At 42.1% G+C, this 24,822-nt stretch overlaps 1 protein-coding gene across 2 annotated transcripts in view; it reads right to left on the bottom strand.

Annotated features, from left to right (window-relative positions):
* The window catches only part of FAM135B (family with sequence similarity 135 member B), a 225,073-nt gene that overhangs the window by 194,460 nt on the left and 5,791 nt on the right, over positions 1-24,822 (bottom strand). For both annotated transcript variants that reach the window (XM_074986620.1, XM_074986621.1), the window contains exon 2: positions 22,620-22,715. In XM_074986620.1, the coding sequence (XP_074842721.1) occupies positions 22,620-22,696 (77 nt within the window). In that variant the 5' untranslated portion in view covers positions 22,697-22,715. The remainder of the gene's footprint in view (positions 1-22,619; positions 22,716-24,822) is intronic.

Genomic DNA, 24,822 nt, shown 5'->3' with positions numbered 1-24,822 from the left:
ACATCATTTTACGTTTCCACTACACTTCTCTGTTTCTGAAGACATCAGCCTCTGAATGGAAAGAGGTTGGCTGCAAATATAATCCAATTTCTTTCTGGATTAAATAATTTGAATCAAATTGTTTATTTTGTTTCTTTCAGACTTCAACTCTCTCTCCCACTCTCAACAATATTTTGCCTCCCCCTCTCCTCAGTAATTATCCTCCCTTTATTGACTCCTACCCTCTCTCCCCAGTGTAAAAAGGGAAGAAAAGTAAAAGAGGGAGAAATAGGAATTTAGCAGGGACTGGCACCAGGCTCATTTAGTGCCTCCTTTTCCCCTCTCCGCAGTCAGAGTGCTGTAGTGCAGGAGTTTCATTGTTATGAACACTCAGGGTGGTTTAACCATCCAGTGATACCAGTGGTTTTCCAGCCATGGTCTGTTGACCCCTGTAGTCCAAATCTAAGATTTCTAAAGTGGTATGAGCCACCAATCAAAATGTTTTAAGGTTCACAAAGAAAAGAAGTTGAAAAACCACTGAGTTACACCATGAGCTCACAAATTTCAAAGTCAGAAGCAGAAAGGATACAAAACTAATCTTCCAGTATTAAGTATCAGAGGCGTAGCCATGTTAGTCTGGATCTGCAAAAGCAACAAGGTGTCCTGTGGCACCTTATAGACAAACAGAAATGTATGAGCATAAGCTTTCGTGGGCAAAGACCCACTTCATCAGATGCAGGTAGTAGAAATTTGCAGAGGCAGGTATAAATAGGCAGGCCAGAGCAAGGCTGGAGATAATAAGGTTAACTCAGTCAAGGAGGGTGAGGCCTACTACCAGCAGTTGATCTGGAGGTGTGAACACCAAGAGAGGAGAAACTGCTTTTGTATTTAGCCAGCCATTCGCAGTCTTTGTTTAAGCCAGAGCTGAGGGTGTCAAATTTGCAGATGAAATGAAGCTCAGCAGTTTCTCTTTGGAGTCTGGTTTTAAACTTTTTTTGCTGTAGGATAGCTACTTTTAAATCTGTTACTGTGTCTTCTGGGAGATTGAAGTGCTCTTCTACAGGCTTTTGTACATTGCCATTTCTGATATACAACTTGTGTGCATTCATTCTTTTCTGTAGGGACTGTCCAGTTTGTCCAATGCATATAGCAGAGGGGCACTGCTGGCACATGGTGGCATATATTACATTGGTAGATGTGCAGCTGAATGAACCTGTGATGGTGTGACTGACCTGGTTAGGCCCTGTGATGGTGTTGCTGTTGTAGATATGCGGGCAGAGCTGGCACCGAGGTTTGTTGCATGGGTAGGTTCCTGAGTTAGAGTTGCTGTGGTGTGGTGTATAGTTGCTGGTGAGAATTTGCTTCAGGTTGGCAGGTTGTCTGTGGGCAAGGCCTGGCCTGCCTCCCAAGGCCTGTTAAAGTTGGAGATCATTGTCCAGGATGGGTTGTAAATCATTGATTATGCACTCGAGGGGTTTTAGCTGAGGACTGTAGGTGATGGCAAGTGGCATTGTGTTGGTTTCTTTCTTGTGTTTGTCCTGTAGCAGGAGTCTTCTGGGTACATGTCCAGCTCTGTTGATCTGTTTCCTTACTTCCTCGGGCGGGTATTGCAATTTTCCACTTTAGACCTCAACCTGGATCACCTCTCCAAGGCTATGTCTAAACTTCAGGCTTTTATCGGGAAGCCAGAGGTCTCTCAGCAGAAGTCTACCATGCAGAGGGTGTCCTTCTGACATCCCTGTCTTCTCCTTGTATGAGGAAGAAGAGATGTCTTGTCAGAGGGGGTTTTCATGACATTTTGCCCTGCAAGGATGGGCCAAATGTCAGGAAAGCCCCTCCCAACTCAACTGTTGGCAAAAGATATGCAAATAAGGTGCACAATTTGCACATCTTTTACCAACAGTTCTTGGCAATCTAGATACAACCCAAAGGTCTTTTCCACTCTAAAACAGTGTGTAGCCTTATTGCTGGGCTCAATTTCAAGTTCTTCTGGTGTCCCACAGTAACATGGGGGAAAACCCACAGGCCTTGGCCAGTGTTCCCTGTAAGATGATCACTTGGGCGGCCATCCAGGAGACATGCAGGTGCTGCCCGGCTGATCAGCAGAGAGCTCAAAGCCAGCCATAATGGGCAGCATATGTTCCTACTGATGGTGCACATCCACACATGGCTTGGCGCACATAATTTATTCTGCCATAGATGGAGAAAAAGGAGGGAACACTGGCCTTGGCTGCTAGGGTCCTATGCAATTAGTCTATCTGCACTATAACCCAAACTGCCCGGTTTCACCTTAGGTCTCTTCACCAGTCCTGTCATGTCTGAATAAGAACCCACCAATGTCAAACCTGGGCTTATGAGGTCCCATTCAGCCCTCACTGGGCAACCACCCCAGAACTACTGAAGGTGAGGGGTTAACAAAACTCTGAATCCTTTCAGAGGCATTGCCCATTGAGGAGCTTGATGGGGATCAATGCCTGGCCAAACTGATTGCCCCCACCACACTAGTGTAACTAACAGGGCAGTTTAGGTTAAGAGAAAACCATAAGTTAAGATTGGGGGCCAACATTAGGCTAAGTGAGAAGGAGTATGTGACACTGGAGTTGCTGGAGTGAGATTTTAAGAGACAGTGTTATGGGAAAGTAAAAGTTAGCAAGGACATGACCTAGGGTTATTTTACCATTATGTTTTGGTTATAGCTGCCTTGAGCGGGGTTTTTAATTAATGTTTTAAGAACTGTAAATGATTCCTTAAAATGTTATCTACAATGATAACGTGAGAAGGACACTGAAGAGATGTTAATTTAATTAATATGTAGTGTAAAAAGCCAATAAGAAGATGGCAGGAATATAATTATGGTAATGGATACTTTAGAGCTAATTAGTATTATAGTGGACTATATAAAGAGTAAAAACTACTTCACCAGGCAGGTGGTGAAGCATTGGAATGCGTTGCCTAGAGAGGTGGTGGATTCTCTATCTCTTGAGGTTTTTAAGTCCCGGCTGGACAAGGTCCTGGCTGGGATGACTTGATGGGGGTTGATCCTGCTTGAAGCAGGGGGCTGGACTAGATGACCTCCTGAGGTCCCTTCCAGCCCTGTGATTCTGTGATTCTGTGAGTAGTTTTGATAAATTGTGGAAAGTCCTCCAATCAACATCCAAAGGACACCACTAAGTTGCTGGATCATAAGACCATACTTGATTGTTATTAGTGCTCTGACCACCCACCGATACACTATTCCATCTTTCAGTATAAGTACAACTGGAGCGTTGTATCACTGGCAATGGCATACCAGTTTGTTGAACTCACCATTTACTTGTAAATAAAGTTTGTTTTCAACATCCAAAGCATTGCTTAGTGATCCTCAACATAAAGGTTCAAAAGGTTACACAATATAAGACAGGAAGCTGCACAGGTAGTTGTCTGAGCAACTGACAGATTTCCTGACTAGACCAGACTCTTGATTGGTCTCTGGTTACTAATCTCAGCTATGACCCATAGTCTGTTTCGTTCTCTGAGCAATAGGCCTGATAGCACTTGTCCTGGACTTGACAGGCTGCTCTTCAATGGAGTATTCACTCCCAAGTCAGGCCTCCCAAGATCCCTTTCCTGCCTGGATGTCAGCTGCCTTTATATCTTCCAGCCAGCCTTGTCCTTGGTCATGTGCTTCTGTCATCACATGATCCCTGAATTCATTCACTTCACTTAAAGAGACAAGCTAAACAAGCTAAATCTGGCACGTCTGTGGTTGAATTCTCGTGCCTCTTAAAGGGGCAGCACAATCTCTCACACAGGTAAGGGTGAAAAAATCCTATAATTGAAAGTTTTGAATTTTCTAAATTCAAATCACACAAAATCTTGCTAATTTGGAGCACATTTTTTGTTTGGTTTGGAACATGTATACAAAAACTGTATATTGGGGTTACTGAACTATTTCCATTAAACATCTTGATTTTGACAAAACTGCTTTTTCTACCCAAAGACGTTTCAGTTAAAACATTTTGACAGGCTTTAAACACCACATAAAGAAATCAAATTTAGAGTAGAGAAAAGCTATTTCCAGTAGAAGCAGGGACACATTAATGCCATCGTACAGGGCTCTGGTGAGAAAAACAGAATACAATTCTGATAATGTGTTCAAAAAAGATAATTCCAAGAGGAATGAGTGCAGAGAAGGCTACTAGGTTGATCAGTGGTGGAGGACCATATCTCATAAGACAAAACTAAAAGAGCTTGGTGTGTTTTAAAATAGAAGAGAAGATTGGTAGCTTGGGAGATTCAATGTGAAGTTTGGATGTTCGCCAAGCTTGACAATTCGATTGCAGATGTTTCATTACCAATTGAGGTAAGATCCTCAGTGTGCAGTAGATTTAGTGTGAAGTCTTCCAAAACAGGTCTTTATATAGTCCTTTTTACGTGCCCTTAACTAGTGGTTGATTTTTGGGTGGTTACTTATGATCTTGAATTTCAACTAGGTACATGCATACATGAGCATCAGATGGCTCTGAAACGACATGATCCTCTTCCATTGATTTCAAAACAGCAGTACACAAACAATCCAGAAAGTTTGTGGGGAATGTTGGGGATAACCCCCTGGTGCAAGTGCTGAAGTAACCGACTAGGGGCCATGCACAGCTTGCCCTGCTGCTCACAAATAGGGAAGAAATAGTAGAAGAAATAGAAGTGGGTGGCAACCTGGGCTGCCGTGATCACGAGATGGTAGATTTCAGGATTCTGACAAGAAGAAGAAAGGTGAGCAGTAAAATACAGGCCCTTGATTTCAAAAGATCAGACTTCAACTCCCTGACAGAACTGATGGGCAGGATCCCTTGGGAAATGAAGATGAAGGGGAAGAGAGTTCAGGAGAATTGGCAGTATTTTAAAGAGGTCTTATGGAAGGCACAGAAACAAACCATCCCAATGCACATAAATAAAAGAAAATATGGTGGAAAACTGGCTTGGCTTACAAGAGAAATTCTTGGGAAGCTTAAACTCAAAAATAATGCTTGTAAGAAGTGGAAAATTGGACAGATGACTAAGGAGGAGTATAAATATATGGCTGGAGAATGCTGGGTGGTAGTCAGGAAAGCGCAATTGGAACTGCAGCTAGCAAGGAATGTGAAGGGCAACAAAAAGGGCTTCTAGAGGTATGTTAACAATAAGATGGTTATCAGGGAGGTTGTGGGGCCATTACTGGATGAGGGGGGTAACCTGGTGACAGCTGATGTGGGAAAGGCTGAAGTACTCAATGCATTTTTTGCCTCAGTCTTCACAGACAAGGTCAGCGCCCCAATTACGGCACTAGACAAGGCAGTATGGGAAGGAGGTGGGCACCCCTTGATGGGGAAAGAACAGGTTAAGAACTATTTAGAAAAGCTAGATGTACATAAATCCATGGGTCCGGATTTAATGCATCCAAGGGTAATGAGCGAATTGGTAGATATCATTGCAGAGCCGTTGGCTACTATCTTTCACAACTCATGGAGATTGGGACAGGTCCTGGATGATTGGAAAAAGACAATGTAGAGCCCATCTTTAAAAAAGGAAATAAGGCAATCCAGGGAACTATAGATTGATTAGCCTCACCTCAGTCCCTGAAAAATTCATGGAGGAAATCCTCAAGGAATCCATTTTAGAGCGCTTGGAAGAGGAAATAGTGATCAAGAGTAGTTAACTTGGATTCATCAAGGGCAACTCGTGCTTGACCAATCTGGTTAGCTTCTATGATGAAGTAACTGGCTCTGTGGACATGGGGAAGTCAATAGAGCCGTGTCTACACGTGCACGCTACTTCGAAGTAGCGGCACTAACTTCGAAATAGCGCCCGTCACGGCTACACGCGTCGGGCGCTATTTCGAAGGTAACTTCGACTTTAGGCGGCGAGACGTCGAAGTCGCTAACCCCATGAGGGGATAGGAATAGCGTCCTACTTCGACGTTCAACGTCGAAGTAGGGACTGTGTAGTCGTTGCGCGTCCCGCAACTTCGAAATAGCGGGGTCCGCCATGGCGACCATCAGCTGAGGGGTTGAGAGACGCTCTCTCTCGAGCCCCTGCGGGGCTCTATGGTCACCATGGGCAGCAGCCCTTAGCCCAGGGCTTCTGGCTGCTGCTGCGGCAGCTGGGGATCCATGCTGCAGGCACAGGGTCTGCAACCAGTTGTCAGCTCTGTGTATCTTGTGTTGTTTAGTGCAACTGTGTCTGGGAGGGGCCCTTTAAGGGAGTGGCTTGCTGTTGAGTCCGCCCTGTGACCCTGTCTGCAGCTGTGCCTGGCACCCTTATTTCGATGTGTGCTACTTTGGCGTGTAGACGTTCCCTCGCAGCGCCTATTTCGATGTGGTGCCACGCAAAGTCAAAGTTGAACATCGACGTTGCCAGCCCTGGAGGACGTGTAGACGTTATTCATCGAAATAGGCTATTTCGATGTAGGCTTCACGTGTAGACGTAGCCTAGATGTGATATACCCTGATTGTAGCAAAGCTTTTGATAGGGTCTCCCACAGTATTCTTGCCCATAAGTTAAGGAAGTATGGATTGGAAACATGGACTGTAAGATGGATAGAAAACTGGCTTGACAGATGGGCCCAACAGGTAGTGGTCACTGGCTCAGTGTCTGTCTGGCAGTTGGTTTCAAGTTGAGTGCCCCAAGGATTGGTTCTAGGGCCAGTACTGTTCAACATCTTTATTAATGACCTGGATGAGGGCATGGATTGCACCCTCAGCAAATTTGCAAGTGTCATGAATTTAGGGGGTCAGGTAGGTATATTGGAAGGTATGGATTCAGTCACGAGTGACCTAGACAAATTAGAGGATTGAGCCAAAAAGAAATTTGATGAGGTTCAACAAGAAGAAGTGCAGAGTCCTGCACTTGGGACAGAAGAATCCCAAGCATTGTTACAGGCAGGGGACTGACTGGCTAAGTAGCAGTGCAGCAGAAAAGGACCTGGGGATTACAGTGGATGAGAGGATGCATATGAGTCAACAGTGTAGCCTTGCAGCCAAGAAGTCTAATGGCATATTGGGGTGCATTAGGAGAAGCTTTTCTAGCAGACCTAGAGTAGTTATTATTCCCCTCTACTTGGCTCTGGTGAGGCCTCATCTGGAGTATTGCATCCAGTTCTGGGCCCCACAGCAGATAGGAATCAGGGGCTTTCGAAGTTGGTGGGGTCCTTTCAAAAAGGACCCCCATCTGGTTGAGCCGCACGGCAGCGAAACATGGCAATTTTGAAGAGCCATGGCTGGCAGCATGCTAATGAGGCACTGAATATGCGTTTCAGCGCCTCATTAGTAACCTTTGCATTTGCATGGCCATTTTGAAGATTTGTGCTATGGTAGACACGGCCTATGTGTGTAGCAGTGTTATTTTGAAATAAACTATTTCAGAATAACTATTCTGGAATAGCTTATTTCACAATCAAGCTGCTGTGTAGACATTCCCTCAGGCTGTGTCTACACTAGCATATTCTTTTGAAACATTTGTTGAAAGAAGGGGGCTCTTTCAAAAGATCCCATGGAGCATCTATGAACAAAAAGCATCATTTCGTAAGTAAATTGAAAGAATGCAACGCTCTTTTCGAAAGCACACCTCTATCCCCATTTTAGGAAGAACACATTCTTTCAAAAGCTTCTTGTGAAAGAAAACATGTACACACTCCACAGAGGCCTTCTTTCGAAAGAGTAGTCCTCATGGGGCCTGATTTTTTGATCCCTGTCCCATTCTTTCGAAAGAGCCAGGGTTGTGTGGATGCTCTCTTTCAAAAGAGGAAATCACACATTTGATCTGCTGTCTTCTGGGTGAATGCACTTTTTTGAAAGAAGTTCTTTTGGAAGAGCTCTTCCACAAGGGCTTCTTTCAAAAGATCTCTGTAGTGTGGATGTAGCCTCAGTGATTTCTGCATGTATCTCAACAATTTCTAGCTGAGCTAGGGAATATCTTTAGAAGGACATTCCATCTTCAGTATTCAAAAAAAAAATAATCTCAGCTTCATATGCAAGCTAAACCAAATGAAAATCAAGGAAACAATGTCACCCATCAGTATTATTTAAAGCAGTGTTTCTCAACCAGAGGTATGTGTCTCCCAAGGAGGTACATAAATTTACCTGAATGTTTTTCTCTTTTTAGAAAAGGCTACATGAAAAGCAAAGCACTAGCAAAGTCAGTAGAAACTAAAATTTCATACAGAAAATTAATTGTTTATACTGTTCTATACTATATACTGAAATATAAGTAAAATATTTATATTCCAGTTGATTTACATTATAATTATATAGTAAAACAAGAAATATCACATTTTTAGCAATAGTTCTGGTACAAAATGTTCTGGTACCCTTCTGTATTTTTATCTCTAATTTAGTAAGCAATTTTTTTAAGGAAGGTGAAATCTGGGGGGAAAGAAGGCAAATCAGACTTTACTGAAATGGGCACAGTAGTTTGTTCATAATTAATGTCTTGACTCAGTGAAGTTAGAGCAATCTCATTTTCTGGTTTCTTTTACTTTTCTTCTTTTTTTTTAAACACTTGAGATTTGCAGTAAAATCTGTAGTAAGCTCAATTGTTCATAATATATATGCCAGACACACACATCCTAGGGCCCTGTTGGATGCAGAGATGCTTCAGAGAACTACACTGTGCAAATATTATTTGCATTACAGAACTGTCTTGAGGCAACAAGTCAGACAGAGGCCCCATTGTATAAATGCTACATAAATATATGAGACATTTTCTTCCCCCAAAAGCCTGAATCCTAGTACACAAGCCAGACAAGGAGCGGGAGAGTGCAAGGGATGATACATCTTCCATTTTACAGATGAGGAATAGAGTAAGATGCAGCTTGCCCAGAATCATGCAGTAAGACAATAGCAGACCCTGAAACCAAATCTCTTGATTGCTTAACCGTAAAACAATGCCAAAACAATTAGCAAAGAGCCAGCTGTGCCTAACTTCGATTTGTGTTAGCCGTTTATCTCAGCTATAAATATTTGACAAGGTTCCACCTCAACTATATACTTTTGATGGCTTTTCCCCTAAATGCTACAGCTCTAGAGCCAAATACTAGAGGAGCTGATCTGTGCATGACCACCTGTGATTAAATAAATACTCACCATCGTTAAGAACTCTGTTTCCCAGACTCTCTTACCAGATATTTCTTAGTGCTCTTGTAAAATTCTTAACAACCCAGCTCCTGCATTTTAATTCTATGAAACTCTGTAAGGGCCCATTTCTTCAGACTCAAAGATGTGCTCAGCACCATCTGTTCCCAGTGAAATACACAGATTTCAAGGCACTGAGAATCATTGCAGGCACATGCTGAACTGTGCACTGAGCCCAGGATTCGGGTCTCAATAGTGTAAGGAGCTCAGCACTTGGGACCTGATGCAGCAAAGCCTTAAGTGATTATAAGCAAGTGGAAAAGTGCACGCTTGAGTGATTTGCTGGATTTCAGCCAGTGCTTGTAACTCCACAGGATTGAGCCCTTAATGCATTTGAGGCTAAGTTTTAATTTAGATATGGGGGAACTTTAATCGTGATCAGTTTTACTCCTCAACTTCCTTCAGCAAATCATCTCTTTCCCACAGGAGTCTGCAGTTCTAGAGGCCATAACACATACACCACCACCCACCAGCCCTTTAATCTCCAACTCTGTGATGATTATAGCAACAGGCTCTTTTTATAGCTCCTTTTATCCTCACCTCAGGAGCCTTTTCCCTTTTTTTCTGCCCACCAAGTGAGAGATGCTGGCATGTCTACTTTTCAAGCTATTTGACCTTTACTTCCCCTTCATGCTACTTAGCATTCAAGGAGATGAGGGATAAAAAAGGAGGGGACAGAGAACAGGAGAGTAAAGATGGGAAAAGAGATTCTACTCTGAGCAAAGAGGCAGTGGACAAGGAAAGGGCAGAAGCATTAGGAACCAACTAAGAACTCAGCATAGATACTCTGAACTCAGGAGGAATGAAAAACTGGGCAATATGGCCTAATTTTGTATTGTAATGAAAATGTGAATTTTAAGATCCAGTCTTATGTTACAGACACAGTTGTAAATTTTAAAACCAGAAGGGACCATTGTCATTATTTTGTCAGGCCTCATGCAAAGACACAGATCAACCATGTCTATGAGTACTCCTTACCTGCCTTATTGTTCTGGACACAGACTACCATAAAAGCAAAGCACAGTTTAAAACCGGTGTAAGGCACTGAGAAAACACAGGAGGTAGGTGAGACTTCTGCTTTTATGCAAACATTTATACTGCAGGATGCTTGCTATAATGAGTTGTGTCCTTTAAACGATGAACAGATCTAGCTGAAGAAATAATCAGCGGGAATTCTATACATAATTACTGAGCTACACATATTTTTAAATATTGCACAGAAAGAGATTCTGCTGAAAAGTTGCCACAAGTCCATATATTGACCCTCAAGGGGGTTCTGTGGCAATACAATACAGCAGCCACTCCCAGCCAGCTATGGAAAAGGAAGCGTGTGTAGATGAGGCACTGATTTATTTGTATTTTATCTGCATAATCTCCTTTTGGAAGAGATTCATTCTAAAGAAAGAAAGCAGTGTAGCTGGGACTGTTTCGAAAATACACCCCATCCTCGAAAGAACCCTGCTTCCTGAAACAAAATAGGAAGAAAGGTTCTTTCAAAGATGGGGTTTATTTTCAAAAAAGCCCCAGCTACACTGCTTTTTTATTTTCAAAGGATCTCTTCCAAAAGAGATTATGGAAATGAAGTGCAAGATATGTAAATCAGTACCTCATGTGCATTTTCAATTTCCCTCATTTGAATTCCTCTTTCGAAAGAGGAATGCAAGTGTAGACATAGCCTTTGTGCGTGTGGCGGAAGCAGAGAGAGAAAGACCACTATGGTTGATTTTAAGCAGGCTTAGTCCAGTAAAGATCCTGGCCACATCATAATCAGTGCATAAATATGTAAGTAGAAAGGAAATATTTAGTTTAGTTTAATTTAGTTTAGTTTAGTTTAGTTAGACCACTTCTTAGTTGGTTCCCAATGCTTCTGCCTTTTCTTTGTCCATTGCCTTTTTGCCCAGAGTAGAATCTCTTTTCCCACCCTTACTCTCCTGATATCACTCCCTTCCTTTTTTAATCTTTGTTTTAGATTTGGTGTGGGACTTTCTAGGCAGGTTGATGTATTTTTCCCCTGTATATTGTAACTTGTAAGATGAATCCCAGGAAAGCAATTCTCTGTTCACTAACCTTGATGATTTTAGTTGCTTTGATTATATCCAGGAACCAAGTGTGCTCATTTACTTCCTTGGCATATCTCATCTTGTGCTTTGTTAATAAATTACTTTTTAAGGCAATTATACAGGTCTAATGAGTTTCTTAGACTAGTATCTTTTGGCTCACATTTGACCTTTTTCGGGACAAGGCATGCATTTGTAAATTGTGTGCACTGATGTAATAAGAGAAGAATTCAATGTCACTCCTTATTTGCCAAATAAATCTGACAGTAGCCTGATTTTTGTAAGCCAGAAGACTAAAGACCTGTTTTCTAGAAGGGATTTAATTAATTTATTTAATTGTTTTGTCCTGTTTATCTGCTACCTCTTCCAAAACTGATCCCTCCATCCCCCTCAAACACACACACCTTCCTATGAGAAAGTCATAGACCTAGCAGGTTCCTAAGGCTCTTCTGACATGTAATTTCCATTCTTCCAGTCAGGAAACAGAAACAGTTCTTTATAACCAATTACAACTACACGTCATGGCCAAAATTTCAAACATTTGGCACCAAATGTGACAATAAACTGTTTATGATCAATTCAGAAAGTTTAAAAATGTTAAATGATTCAAACCATGGGATAATCTAAGGAAACTCAACCTGATAATGGACATTGCATGAGGGGAAACTTAAACTGAATTAATCAAGTAAACTCTCATCAATAATATGGCCCACATTAACACAGTATCTGAATATCTCACAACCTTTCAGTGTATTTATCCTTGCAACAATTCTGTGAGGCAGGCAAATATTACTCTAATGCTACTTATCTCAAATATATAGTCTCATTTTAAATGTGTATAGCTGTGGAGTCCACTGTCAAACAGAACTAAGTTAATTTTTACTCGTGTGAGATTAGCCATAATATTTTAAAAACCATTCTCCACTTGAATTGAAGTCCCAGTTTAGTTCCAAATGTTAAATGCTTAATTATTGTATGCATTATTAATGAGTCTGATTTATCCTTGACATTCCTTAAATCATTTATCCATGTGTCTTTATCCTCTCACTGCCTACCATTACTTTTGTAATTCTCTCTCTCTTGCACACATTCACTTTCCTCTTGTGATGGAGTGTTAGTCCCACATCAGCATTTAAGGAGTTAAGGTAGCAGGAGAAGCCCATTTAGCCATGGGCTGCACCAGCTAGGAAGCTAAGGCCACAGGCAGCCAAAGAGGGTTTTATGTGTGGTCCATGACACACTTGGTTTACCATTGCCCATGAGCAGGGTTGCCAGATTCTACTGGTTTCCAAACGCATATTTTTTCCTACCAATATTACTAAAGTGACACACATAACACAAGGGCATGTGAAGTGAGGTGTGCACTGAATGAAGAGAACATTGACTGTGAGAGCCGTGCGCTCCCTCTGCATTCAGTCAAAGCACTGCTACAATTCAACTGGAATACCATAAAAAAATTTCTAGGTATGCAAGTGCAGTTAGCAAAATTATCATATCCTAGGAGGCTGCCTTGGTTCACAAACTTGTGGCCCACTGAGACGAAGGAGGGCCACTCATGTGGACCACTCATTAGTCTAGGTTGCCCAGCATTGAGGTAGGGTTTCCATCAGCACGTCTACATAGTAAATACAAGCCTGCAACTTGCCTATGCTGGCCTACTCAGACTCAGAGGGCTCAGGTTGCAGAGTTGTGTCACTGCTGTACAGATGTCTGAGTTCAAGTTGGAGCCAGGAATCAAGGACTCTGCCAGGTTGGAACATCCCAGAACTTATGCGCCACCTGAAGCCCAGAAATTTACAGTGCAATGGCACAGCCCTGCAGTCCAATTCCCTTCAACCCGGCTCAACTGGCCTGGCTCGACTAGGGTTTTTCTTAGCTGTGTAGACATATCCTATAAAGCAGGGGTGGGCAATAATTTTTAACGGGGGGACACTCCAAAAATCTAGTAAGCAGTCGTGGGCTGCACTTCCTCATGATATTAATGGAGGAGGTGTGGGATCTGGGAGGAAGGTTGTGTGCAGATGTCAGTAGCTGGTAGGGAATGGGGGTACAGGATGGAGTGCAGAGTCTGGGAGGGGATATTGGTATGAGTGCAGTAGAGGATTCTGACCTGTGGAGGGGTGTAGGAAGGGAGCAGGGTCTGGGAGGAGGTTGTGATATGAGGTGGAGGTGCAGGGCTTTGGGTTGTGGTCTACAGATTGGTGTGTAGGGGTTTGGGAACATCATATGTTTGTAAGAGCAAGGATGAAGAAGGCTTGGGTTGTAACCTGAGGCAGGGGTAGAGAAGGGGGGAAGAGGATTTGGGGAGGGAGTGGGGAGGATGCCAGGTGTTGGCTCTGGCCAGGCAGCTCTTACCTAGGCAGTTCCCAACCAGCAGGTGCCTCAGGCAGACTTCCACATCGCCCCACACTGCTCAAAGTGGTCAGCTGTTGGAGACGTGTTCTCCGCACCATGTGCCCCATGGGGGGATGACTTCTGGCCAACGGGAGCTGTGAGGTTGTGCTCGGTTAGGGGTAGCATGAAAAACCCCTCTCCACCCCAGGTCTCACAGCAGAGCATATGGCTCCCACAGACAACTGCTCTTGAGCAGCGACCATCAGAGATGTGCTGCTGGTGGGGAGCTAATTCTCCAGATGAGCTGCAAAGTAGCACTGGCAATCAGTGAGTGTCAGACCACCCCCTTACTCCTTCCTAGCTATTGGGTGTCTTCTATCAAAATATTTCCCTCCACTGCTTCCTGCTGTTTATTTTACCAGCAGGAAACATATGTGCCGAGAATATCTCATCCACAGAGTTAATGTTAAAACTAGTCAACAAAAATAATAAAATTCCCGACATGTCAGCATTTGTTATTGACTACTGAAAACATCTCCCTGAGCAGTTATTATATTTTCACTTCCATTGTAAACTAAATTCTCATTTGTTCCGGGACATCTCCATAAAGAGTTATCATGCATAGCCAAATGAGTGCACAAGATTAGCAAGAACAATTCATATTTTACCCTGTCTTTTATTTGTAATACCTTTTCTTGGCAGATGTTATCTCTGCAGATGAATGGATGCTCTCAAATAACAAAATGGGCATGGCCTGATGGACGAATTGATCTGCATTTCTTAATCTACTGCCACAGCAAGAAGCACTCTAAGTAATTAAAGTGCTTTAAAAAAAGGTCTCTGATCTAGACATAATGCACATTCAAGCTCCACAATACAGGGATAAAGGCCAATATTTTTTCATTTATGCCATGAGACTTTGTCTGCAATAGATGTACCAATTAATTTTAACAGCTTTGTGGACTGTAACACTGAACAAGAATAGAAGCATTAGCTTCAAATGTAAAAGCTGATCTTTTCAAAAGTGATTCATACTTTTGGCTGTCCAACTTGGGACTCCTTAAAAGGAACTGATTTTCAAAAAATGATGTGCATCCACCCTCTCAAAATCAAGCCCATTTAACAGTGTTTCAGGTTGGACACCCTATTGACCTTTCTTTAGTGGGTCCCAGCTGAAAAGGCCAAATTCAGGACAGACTGCTCAGAAATAGGGTACACTCATTCCAAACTATTAAACTGAACCAAGCTGGTAACAAAAGCGAACTATTGTATCATTGCAATGGTTTAGAAGAAGTTAAAATGCAGTCTCCTTTGGCATTCTGACCTTGGTTCACCACCCCAACCCTGGATTATGTCTATAATGCCATAATCATTCCAATGTTGCTATACAGAGCTGAAGCCTGAACTCCCTATAGATGTCATACAAAAGATCTGGAGAAATTCCACCAAAGGTACCTCAGGGGAATAGTGGGTATCATATGGCAGGACAGACATACTTGCAGAGGCTGATTCCTGCAGCATCGAGGCAACAATAACCCACAGACAGCTATGCCGGTCTGGTCATGAGGCCAGGATGACAGACACACAACTGCCTAACAAATTAGCTCATGGCAGGCAGAGGAAGTGCTACAGAGTCCTCATTAAGAACAGCTTGTTAAGGTGTAAAATTGATGCTGACACCTGGGAGAAGACCTGGAGGACCACAATCAAGAACAGTGCCCAACACTTTAAGATCAAGAATCATAACCATGAAGAAGATCAGAGAGCCCCATGTTGGGAGTGTGCTCAGACCCACATTTGCACCAATGGTGCTGGTACCAGTGAAAACAGAGAATTCATGAGCAGCCACTTCCAGAGAGTGTTTCTTGCCATAATTGGCCTAATGTCTCATGTTCACGTTTATTAGTCACTGGTGTCCAAGGGGAAATCTTCCTCAACATGAAGAAACATAGAGATCAAGAGAGACTACTTGATCTTATGGTTTGGATATTTCTTATTTGGTTCTATGAAGGCCTCCTCAAGCATATCTATCTGATTTGGTGGTACACAGTGCACCACTATAATGTTGTCACATTTAGGTTTTACCCCTTTTTTATTTACCCAGAAACTTTTAAGTGTTCTGCCTTTCACCTCCTTCTAGACATCTGAACAAGTGTATATTCTTACTGAATGAAAGTTAATAACAGATGAAAAATGTTTGACATGCTCTGAAAAAGGAAACCCCTGATATTCTCGGGGGGTTAGTCAAACTTCAAATGTCTACCAGGCATTCATTTAAAAGCCAGCTCACTCTATCAGCCCATAACACTAGCGACTGATCGAGACAAGATGGTCATCAAAGTGCTTGACGTTTAACTGGACAGTGTTTTAATGTTTATTTTTGTTAATACAATTTATAAAGTATAAGTATGTTAAATAACATCGCAAGAAGAAAATTTCAGGTTAAATTTATTATGCTCATGAATGAGAAGTTTTGACCACTGTCAAGAAATTTAGCAAGATTTGAGCTCAACAAGCATATTTGATTGACAGAGGACCTGCACATTTCAGAAGAATTTCAGTTTAAATGAATAGAGGGTCTATATAATACATAGATACTTCTAGATGACCAGAATAGTCATGTATTTAGCCAAAACATGCTTGTAGGGACCTATCTTTGTGCACCAAGTCTAAAAACCTTGGCCTGGGCTTATTTGTGTTTTAGGAATACTATTGAGAGTTAGAAGGATCATTACAAGTATGAGGGTTTTGTGTGGGTGGGTGGCTGGGTGGGTTTTTTTATTCCAGAAATATTTTAATACACCATTACATATGTATTTTCTTTTCAGGACATGTGTAAGAAGATGCACAGTAAGGTGAACACCATACTTGCCACAGCAGTTAGGGTAGTGAAAGGAAAAGTGGATCTAACCCAACTTTTAGCTCCTGAGATTCTCAGCCAAATCACCCTAAGATCTGTTCTCAGGTAAGCCAGCTGGAGCAGTCACCTAAGGACCATCACACCGGCTGTGTACTCAGAGAAGACAGTACATAATTATTCTATTCCCTCCATTCAAGAAAGATCAAGATGCCTGGTATCTGAGTGATGGGGGAGTAGTCGTAGTAGAAAGTCTCTTCCACTCCTACATGTTGGAGCATAGGCCATTGACAACCATTCACCAGCATCCCCTGTCCTGGGTGATCTTTTCCAGTTCTGACCAGGTGCATCCCATCTTTTTAGTGTCTGCCTTCTGCTCTCTATGCCAGGTATTTCTTCGACACCCTCTTTTCTTTTCTTTTTTATGGATTCCAACTTAAGGTTTGTCTTGTGATGTTTGTGGTTGGTTTTCTGAGGGTCTGTCCAGTCCATCACCATCTTCTCTGCCTGATTCCTTCTTTGGTGGGAAGCTGGTAAATCAGTTGCCATATGCCTTGGTTGCTGACGGTGTATGACCAGTGGATCCAGAAGTTTTTATAGAAGCAGTTATTGATAAACAACTGGATTTTTTTTAAAGTCCTCTTTGTTGTTCTCCAAGTTTCTGCTCCACACAGTAGGTCTGATTTGACACTGGAGTTGAATAACCTTATCTTAGTTTCAGTGCTGCTCTGCTTGGAATTCCAAATGTTTTTCAGGACAAGAAAAGTTGTTCTTCCTTTCCCAATCCTCACTCTCACTCCAACATTCACATACCAGGGCAGCACTGTCAATAAAGGGGGAAACCGATGCAGATGTGAGAGCTGTGAGTGGGATAGAGGTCACTATATAGTGTTACAACGCCCCAAATACATCTACACTTGCAAAAAACTTTGAAATGGCCATGTTAACGGCCAAATTGAAAAATACTAATGAGGAGCTAAAATGAATATTCAGCACCTCATTAACATGCTGCCAGCCACGGCACTTCAAAAATGCCACAGTTCACTTGCCCACGGCTCGCCTACATGGGGGTCCTTTTCTAAAGGACCCTGCAGACATCAAAATCCCCTTATTCCTATAAGCTGAAATAAGGATATTTCAATATTGGTAGGGTCCTTTCCAAAAGGACCCCTGTGAGGATGAGCTGCAGGTGAGCGAACCACAGCACTTTTGATGTGCCACAGCCGGCAGCGTGCTAATGAAGTGCTGAATATTCATTTCGGCTCCTTACTAGTATTCTTCAATTTGGCCATTAGCATGGCCATTTCAAATTTTTTGTAAGTGTAGACACAGCACCCCAGTATTAAAACACCCTCAACCTTCTCCATCAGGGACACTCTTTTGTTTCCATGGTAGGAAAGCTCCCTATCCTATTTTTGCCTTTAGACCGGTGCAAAGGGTTCCAGGTTCTGGCTGACTGTTTTTTTTTTTTTCCTAACAGCTCAACCTGTATTTAAATGTATCATTTGCTGCTGGTGATTGTACAGCTCTCCCCATGGAGATATGTACAGTATGTAACAAGGTAACACACATTCTGAACACATAACTTCACATCACTCAATTAGCATTTGTGAAGTGCTTTGGAAAGGAAAAGTGCCAAGTAACTGCTAAGCAGCAGCATTATCAAACATGCCAACTCCAGGAATAGCCTCATTTTCCACCACAATTGCTTGCGTGGAGAACAGGTTGTCTCTGAGGCATTTCAGAATTATTTCATTATCTGCACCACTCATTTACTTAAAATTGTCAAGGCCATTTCTCTTCTCATCTGGAATAATTGCACTGACTGCTTGTGTTGGTGTCCTGGTTCCAGCCTGTTGCAGTTAAGCTTAATGTTTAAAAATGTTTCACTTCACTTTAAGTAACAAGAAGTTGTAGCACATAAACATGGATCATTTCATGAGCCCACTTGCTTGGCAAGATATCCCACCCTCCACGCACACCAAGATCCTCAAAAAAGGACACACATATTCATGTAGTTCTAAAAACTAAGAACGAGAACAAATGTTCAAAGTGTAACTCTGTGAAAACATAAATCAGATTAAAGCTTCTTGCAGACTCATTTCACTCTGCATGCCCATGATTGTTGTGGTAGTTTTTTCTCCCTTCAAAAGCAACTAGCTTATTGGTCAGGAAGCTGAGCTTGTTCTTTGTAAGCCAATTACAATTGCAAGCTGGCTTTCATAGGTGAGTGTGTACACAAGCCCAAAAGTGTTCAGGAAGTGTGGCTGTTCTCACCTTTTTGAGTATGGCTTAATCTAATTCTTGACCTTTCCCCGCCCTTCAACTCCTCTACTCTCTGATTTGCTCACCTTGATAATTTTTTTCTGATTTGTCCTCCTTGATTACTGGTTTTGGTTCTCTGTGCCTTAAATATTGAGTCTGTTCTGGTATGACTATGGCCTGAAGAAGTGGGTCTGTCCCGCAAAAGCTCACCTTATACATTATTTTGTTAGTCTTTAAGGTGCTACTTGACTGCTTTTTTGTTTTGATAGTATGTAGACTAGCACAGCTCTCTCTCTGTTATCATTAAACAATGTAACTAACACTAACCATGTAACTAACGAGTTTGTTTTGTCATGTCCCCTGGGCTAGAAGCGTGTGCAGTGGCATGTGCTGGTTTGGTATGTTTTGAGCGTGTGCACATGCACACACACAAAGTCACAGAGCAATGTCTTTAGATTAGAGAAGTAGAGAAGGAAGGTCAAGAAAGACTTGCCATTGGAGCAGAAGGTGGGTGAGGTTGTGGGAGGTTGTGGGTGAGGCTGTGGGAGCTCAAGCCACACTCTTGAACCAGTTCCTGAGAAAGTTCTGTCTCCTGCACAAACACGCTTTATTCTTATGGCACAAAGTTCCATTGTGTCAAGGGAATAAAGTCAACCATGGTCTCCATTCTGGAGCTTTAGTGGACTATTTTTTTTAAGATAGCATGGACTCATGCCATTTGACCACTTCTGAGATAAGAACCAGTACTTTTAAACCTAATTCAGTATTCTTTGGGCAACCATTTTAAGGAGCAAAACAAGGATCTGATGTGGTTTAGAAGATACACCACTGGGTTCTGTACCATTTGGAGTTTTTTGAGTGCTGACAGCTTTGTGCCCAAGTACGTCACTCAGGGGATGAAAGTATGAATAATGGAGCACATTTGCCAGCGAGAGATGGGATGTGTGTGTTACGTTCTGTTCTTGCCTGTGTGTGTTATAAGTGACAGGATGGTGAAGAAATTAACCTTGCATTAAGAACACAAATTGGCATGGCTTTTTCTTGCCCAGGATCTCTAAGAGCAAAAATTGACATATCATGGCCTCATACGACTGAGACCTTTAAAAAAATAGCACTTGAGACCTTGAACTTCATTCGCTAAAGAGCTAGTTTAACAAGCAATAGCTGGGCCTAGTGTGGCAAAGGAGATGTTCTGCAGGATTCTGCCCTAAGACAGGATGGCCACCACTGCAGTCCAGCTGGCAGGTAACAGACATGAAGCTAAATCATCTGCCAAGATGGGATACGCTCTCCCAGTGATTCATAGTCAAGTGTGATTCCTGTACCTGCTACTTTCCACTGTCACAGACAGGGTGCTGAACAGTATGGCCCATTGCTCTGATACAACCTGACAGTCTTCATATTAAGTATGTCAGGAGACTGACTACAGCTTTGCATTGGCTCCTGATTTTTCTTTTAAATGAATGCTTCATCATAATGTTTTTCTTTGCTTCTAAGATGTTGGCCTTCAATTCTAGATGTCAAGGGACTGACTGTGCATTAATTCAATCATTTGCCCAGTGCCTAAGAATTTAACTCTGGACATTCCTCTCATGTTCACTGTTTTGAAAAATATTCTGGTATCAGAATTCTGGTATTAAGGCACCTATTCAACTTTCCTGTTGATTCTGTTTCCACCTTAGCCATCAGAAAGTTTTTTATGCTGTGGGAATGCCAGTATTGTGTTTTTAAAAGTATGGAAATCCATCAAACAGATCTTGAACTGTTTTAAGAATAAAGGTGAAAGAGAATTGCTTCTGACAGAGCCAGACAAATCAATTAATTGATCTCTGGCAGACAGAGATAATTTTATTTCCTAGTCTATTAAAGAATATCAGAATTGGTTAGCTAATTTCACTAGAGAAATATCTGTCACCAGTCATTAAGCAGCACATGATGGAGAGAACTCGGATGGAAAAACACTAAAAACTGCTTTTCCTCTAGTAATTGCATTACTCAGCCTTGAGAACTCCAGCATTAAACACCAGCATGAGCCTTTTGTTTCAACAAAAAGCCCTTTTCTCCTCACAATAGGGATTTTTCCTACAAGTCAACATTTGACTGCCAATGCCTAGAAATAAAGATACACTTGAATCTCTTTAACCTAGCACCCACAGGAAAGGGGCTATGGCAGAATTTTCAAGACCATGGGTGACCAGGCTGGGAATGAGGGTGAGGGGTCTTGTCATGAGAGGTATAGGGGTGTAGTGTTTATCTGGCGCATGATTCCCAGGGACCCATATGGATCTGTCCCTTCTCCAACATTCCCAGCCACCCCCCACAGCCACCATGGAAGCGGCAGTAGAAAAGCCTCCAGAGAATCACTTCACTACATTGCTGTTCCATCAGCTGGAGGAAGGGGGAATGGCAGGGTGCAGAGTTGCTTCCTCCTCCCTCTGCTAGGCTACAAACCACAGTGTTCCCAGAATAGGGACACCCAGATTACAGAGGATCAAGTGTACTTATGTTTGCCCCCTGGAGTAAAAGAGTGTTAGTATTAACTGAAAATTTCTCACCAAGAAAAAACAACTTGAAACATAGAACTTAGTTGATGGCTGGTCCTCAGTACAGAGGCCTGGAACAAACAAAGAAACTTGATTGTTTCTCGTTTCCTCTTTTACTCTATTAGTTTAGATTGGTGGTTCTTCACCTTTGGTGCATGCACCCCCTGGGGGTGCGTAACATCCTTTATGGGGGTGCGACACATGCCAGATATTTTAGAAAGTAAACAATTGAAAACACAAGTAAAGCACAGGCACGTAAGTACAATTACTTTGTTTCATCAAACCTATGCATTTATTGGCATTACACATTTTTAATGATTACTGTAATATACAAAAATTTATTTTCAAGTATTTAAGCTAATTGTAGTGAAATTATCTCACTACAAAGTACAATATAGTGCCACATTGCGAGGTATTTCTTGATGCACACGCATATGATAATGTGGTAGAGCAGCGGCTTTGTTTGAATTCAGTTAGCCACTAACTGTTAGTGCACCAATTATAATTTACATCCACAGCAAAACTCTGCTACATTTCTGGGTAATATTTGTGTATTTTTGTATGCCTACTGTACTATTATTTGTGGTGAGTAATATAAGTAATATAAAGCTATTTTATATATTTTTAAAATGTATTTAAAAGTGTATAGCGCCCCCCCCCCGCATTTCCATGTTTGATTTTTTATAAGGTCTGGAGAACATATTTGATCTTTGATAAGGGGTGTGAGAACATATTTTGAGAACCAAAGGAGTGAAGGCTGCAGTTAAGGTTAAGAGCCACTGATTTAGATGCAGTTTCCAGGCATCTCTCTCTCTCTCTCTCTCTCTTTCTCTCATGCCTACTCCTTTTAATTTCCATTTTACTAGCCTCTACCACCAGGCAAGATCCAAGAAAAAGTTAAATAAGTTTATTGGAAGTTGGCCTTGTTCTGGAGTATTAATTTTAAAACCACATTTGTCTTATAATACATGGGAATTAATAGAACTAAAGCTAATAACTATTAGATACAAGACGTAGCAAATACTCAGTGTTCCAACTCTAAATGTGAATTTCCATTAAACGCCATTATAGGAAAAATAGAGCAATTACATTTATGAGCCCAAAGTGGGCAGTATTTAACAGGGAGTGGAAAGGAAAAGTTACGGAGCACAGCTATTATTCATGTAAGAAGATCGGCCCTAACTCAGGAGTGCTAAAGCAGTCACTGCATAAGCAGCTGGTTACATCTGTTTGGTCTGTTTTTACAAACCCATTACAGACAAATAGAAGTGAGGTGCTTCCAGCTCCCTTGACTGAGAGGAAAAGCTAATGATATCCTGACTCTCAAGATTACATGAAGTATAGCTGCATTGGCAGGAAGCAGCTTATTTCAGAGGCCAGGTCTCTTCCCTAAACGGGCATTAAATAATCACCAAAAACCAAATGGAAGCTGCAAACTCACCCTCTCTGGAAAAGATCCACATTATGAAATTTGTGTAGTTCCACAGAAAACTCGACCGTTCCCTGTACCTCCGACATGATCTTTTCAGGTCATCACCTACACGGCACACAAACAGGCATTTTCAGCACACTGAATAGCTTGCATAAAAACACATCCACTTCAGTTAGTACATCTTGCTTCAGCCCTCTGTGCTTCATCCGTGACCCACCAACCTCCAGCGGAGTCTTTATCCTGACTTCCAAGGGCTCTGCTCAGACTTTTAATTGATAAGAGCAATATGCAATTCATGACTAGGAGTTATAAAAGACAAATATGGCCTGAGGCTGCAGCAATAATGCTGCATTAGGCCACATCATAGTCATTTACATGTGTATAGTGTCCTTCGGCCTAGAACTTCAAAGCACTATACAAACTTTCACAATGCTCCTGGAAGGAAGACAGGTGTTGTTATACCCATTTCAGAGAATGGAAGGTATCCAAGCATATCAGAGAATGGACTAAAATTCAAAATCTCCAGCCAAAGCCCAGACAGTACAGATTTCTCTAGCTCCCATGAACTGTGCCCTCTTCCACCAAGAAACTTACAAAGACAAGGAAGGGAATTTTCAGAGGGAACACAATTAACTCCAGAAATGATGAAGAGCAAGGATTGAAGCATAAGGGGGTGATGGATCTACCCAAATCAAGGCAGCTGCAGGTGACATGTTAGCACTTACAGGCATTGCGTACTCAGAAATTGATATGTTTTGTCTCCCATCAAAACAGTTCTGCCAAAGTTGATTTAAAAAAAAAAATCAAAACCTAATATCTCACCTCAGCCCCTTTCAAACCTATATAATGGCAGCAGGCCCAAAGTAAGGGTTTTAGAGTCCCAAGAGCTATTTGAAATAAACACAGCCTTCTCCTTAAGATTGTCCTGTCAGATTGCAAGCTCTCTGGAGCAGGGAAATTAGTTTGCATCACAGATGCCCTCAACAAGATGGCCCCCAGATGTATTTCACACATACATCTCCGTGCAAGAGCACTGTGTAAGTGCAGAGAAGGATGGTTCAGGAGCACTGGTCTGAGTGCAATTTTTAACTGCTGCCTACTGTACATGAGATGGCATGTGGGAAAGTGTGCTTGACCTCATGGTGCCATGGAATAGCAGCTGGTACACTGACACTTCCCCATTTAGTACCCACAGGGGCTCTGGTTTGGAATCCTGCCCAACATCTGATATGCGGGAGACTCACACTTCAGACTATTATCTTCATTTGTGTCGTGCCTGAAATTATTCTAATTACCTCCCACCTACTACAATATACCTGCAAAAGTCAGGACAAGATTCTGATATTATATTATATCTGTGTGAGTCAGGAGAAAGTAATATACTGTAGCTATCTGATAAGTTTGGTTGCCCACTCTTGGCTGTTTGTTTTCCAGGTGACTGACTTTTTATTTCACTGATGATTTATACACTATCTTAATGCCTGCTCCTCTCAAGCAATCTGATTTTTTATTCATGTAGCACAATTGATGGATTGAGCTACATGCATTGGTAAAAAAAATATTTGCTAAACACAAAGGCTGTGTCTGCACTAGCTCCCTATTTTGAAGGGTAAGAGGGGTGTCTGTAGATTATTAATTAAGTGCTACGGTGCATATGCAGCACTTCATTAAGCTAATTCTCCCCCGCAGCAACTTCGAAGTGTTAAATTTTGAGGAGTAAAGGGACTTTGAAGGAGCCCAGGCACTTCCAAGCACCCATGGGTGAGCCATGGCTACATGCAAGCCAGCACTTCGAAGTTTAACACTTCGAAGTTGCCACAGGGGAGAATTAGCTTAATGAAGTGCACATGCACCACAGCACTTCATTTATAATCTCCAACACCCTACTTACCCTGCTTTCTTTGAAGTAGGGAGCTAGTGTAGGCACAGCCAAAGCTGGGTTAAAGATATAACTGAAGCAACCATGATTCAGAGTAGCTAGCTGGATGCTGATTCCAACGGAATCATGTTGGCTAGGGTTACACTACAGCACTCTGTTCAATAAATACATGGAGATACACATCTCATAGAGCTGGAAGGGACTTTGGGAGATCACCAAGTACAGTCCCCTGACCAGACCAAGCACCATCCCTCATCCCTCACTAAGTTTTTTTTTTTTTAATTTGCCCTAGACCCCTAAATGGTCTTCTCAAAGACTACGCTCACATCCCTG

This window comes from Carettochelys insculpta, chromosome 2, assembly GCF_033958435.1.
Source record: "Carettochelys insculpta isolate YL-2023 chromosome 2, ASM3395843v1, whole genome shotgun sequence".
Taxonomy (NCBI): Eukaryota; Metazoa; Chordata; order Testudines; family Carettochelyidae; genus Carettochelys; species Carettochelys insculpta.
Note: the sequence above shows the minus strand (reverse complement) of the source record. Positions and strands in the feature narration are given on the sequence as shown.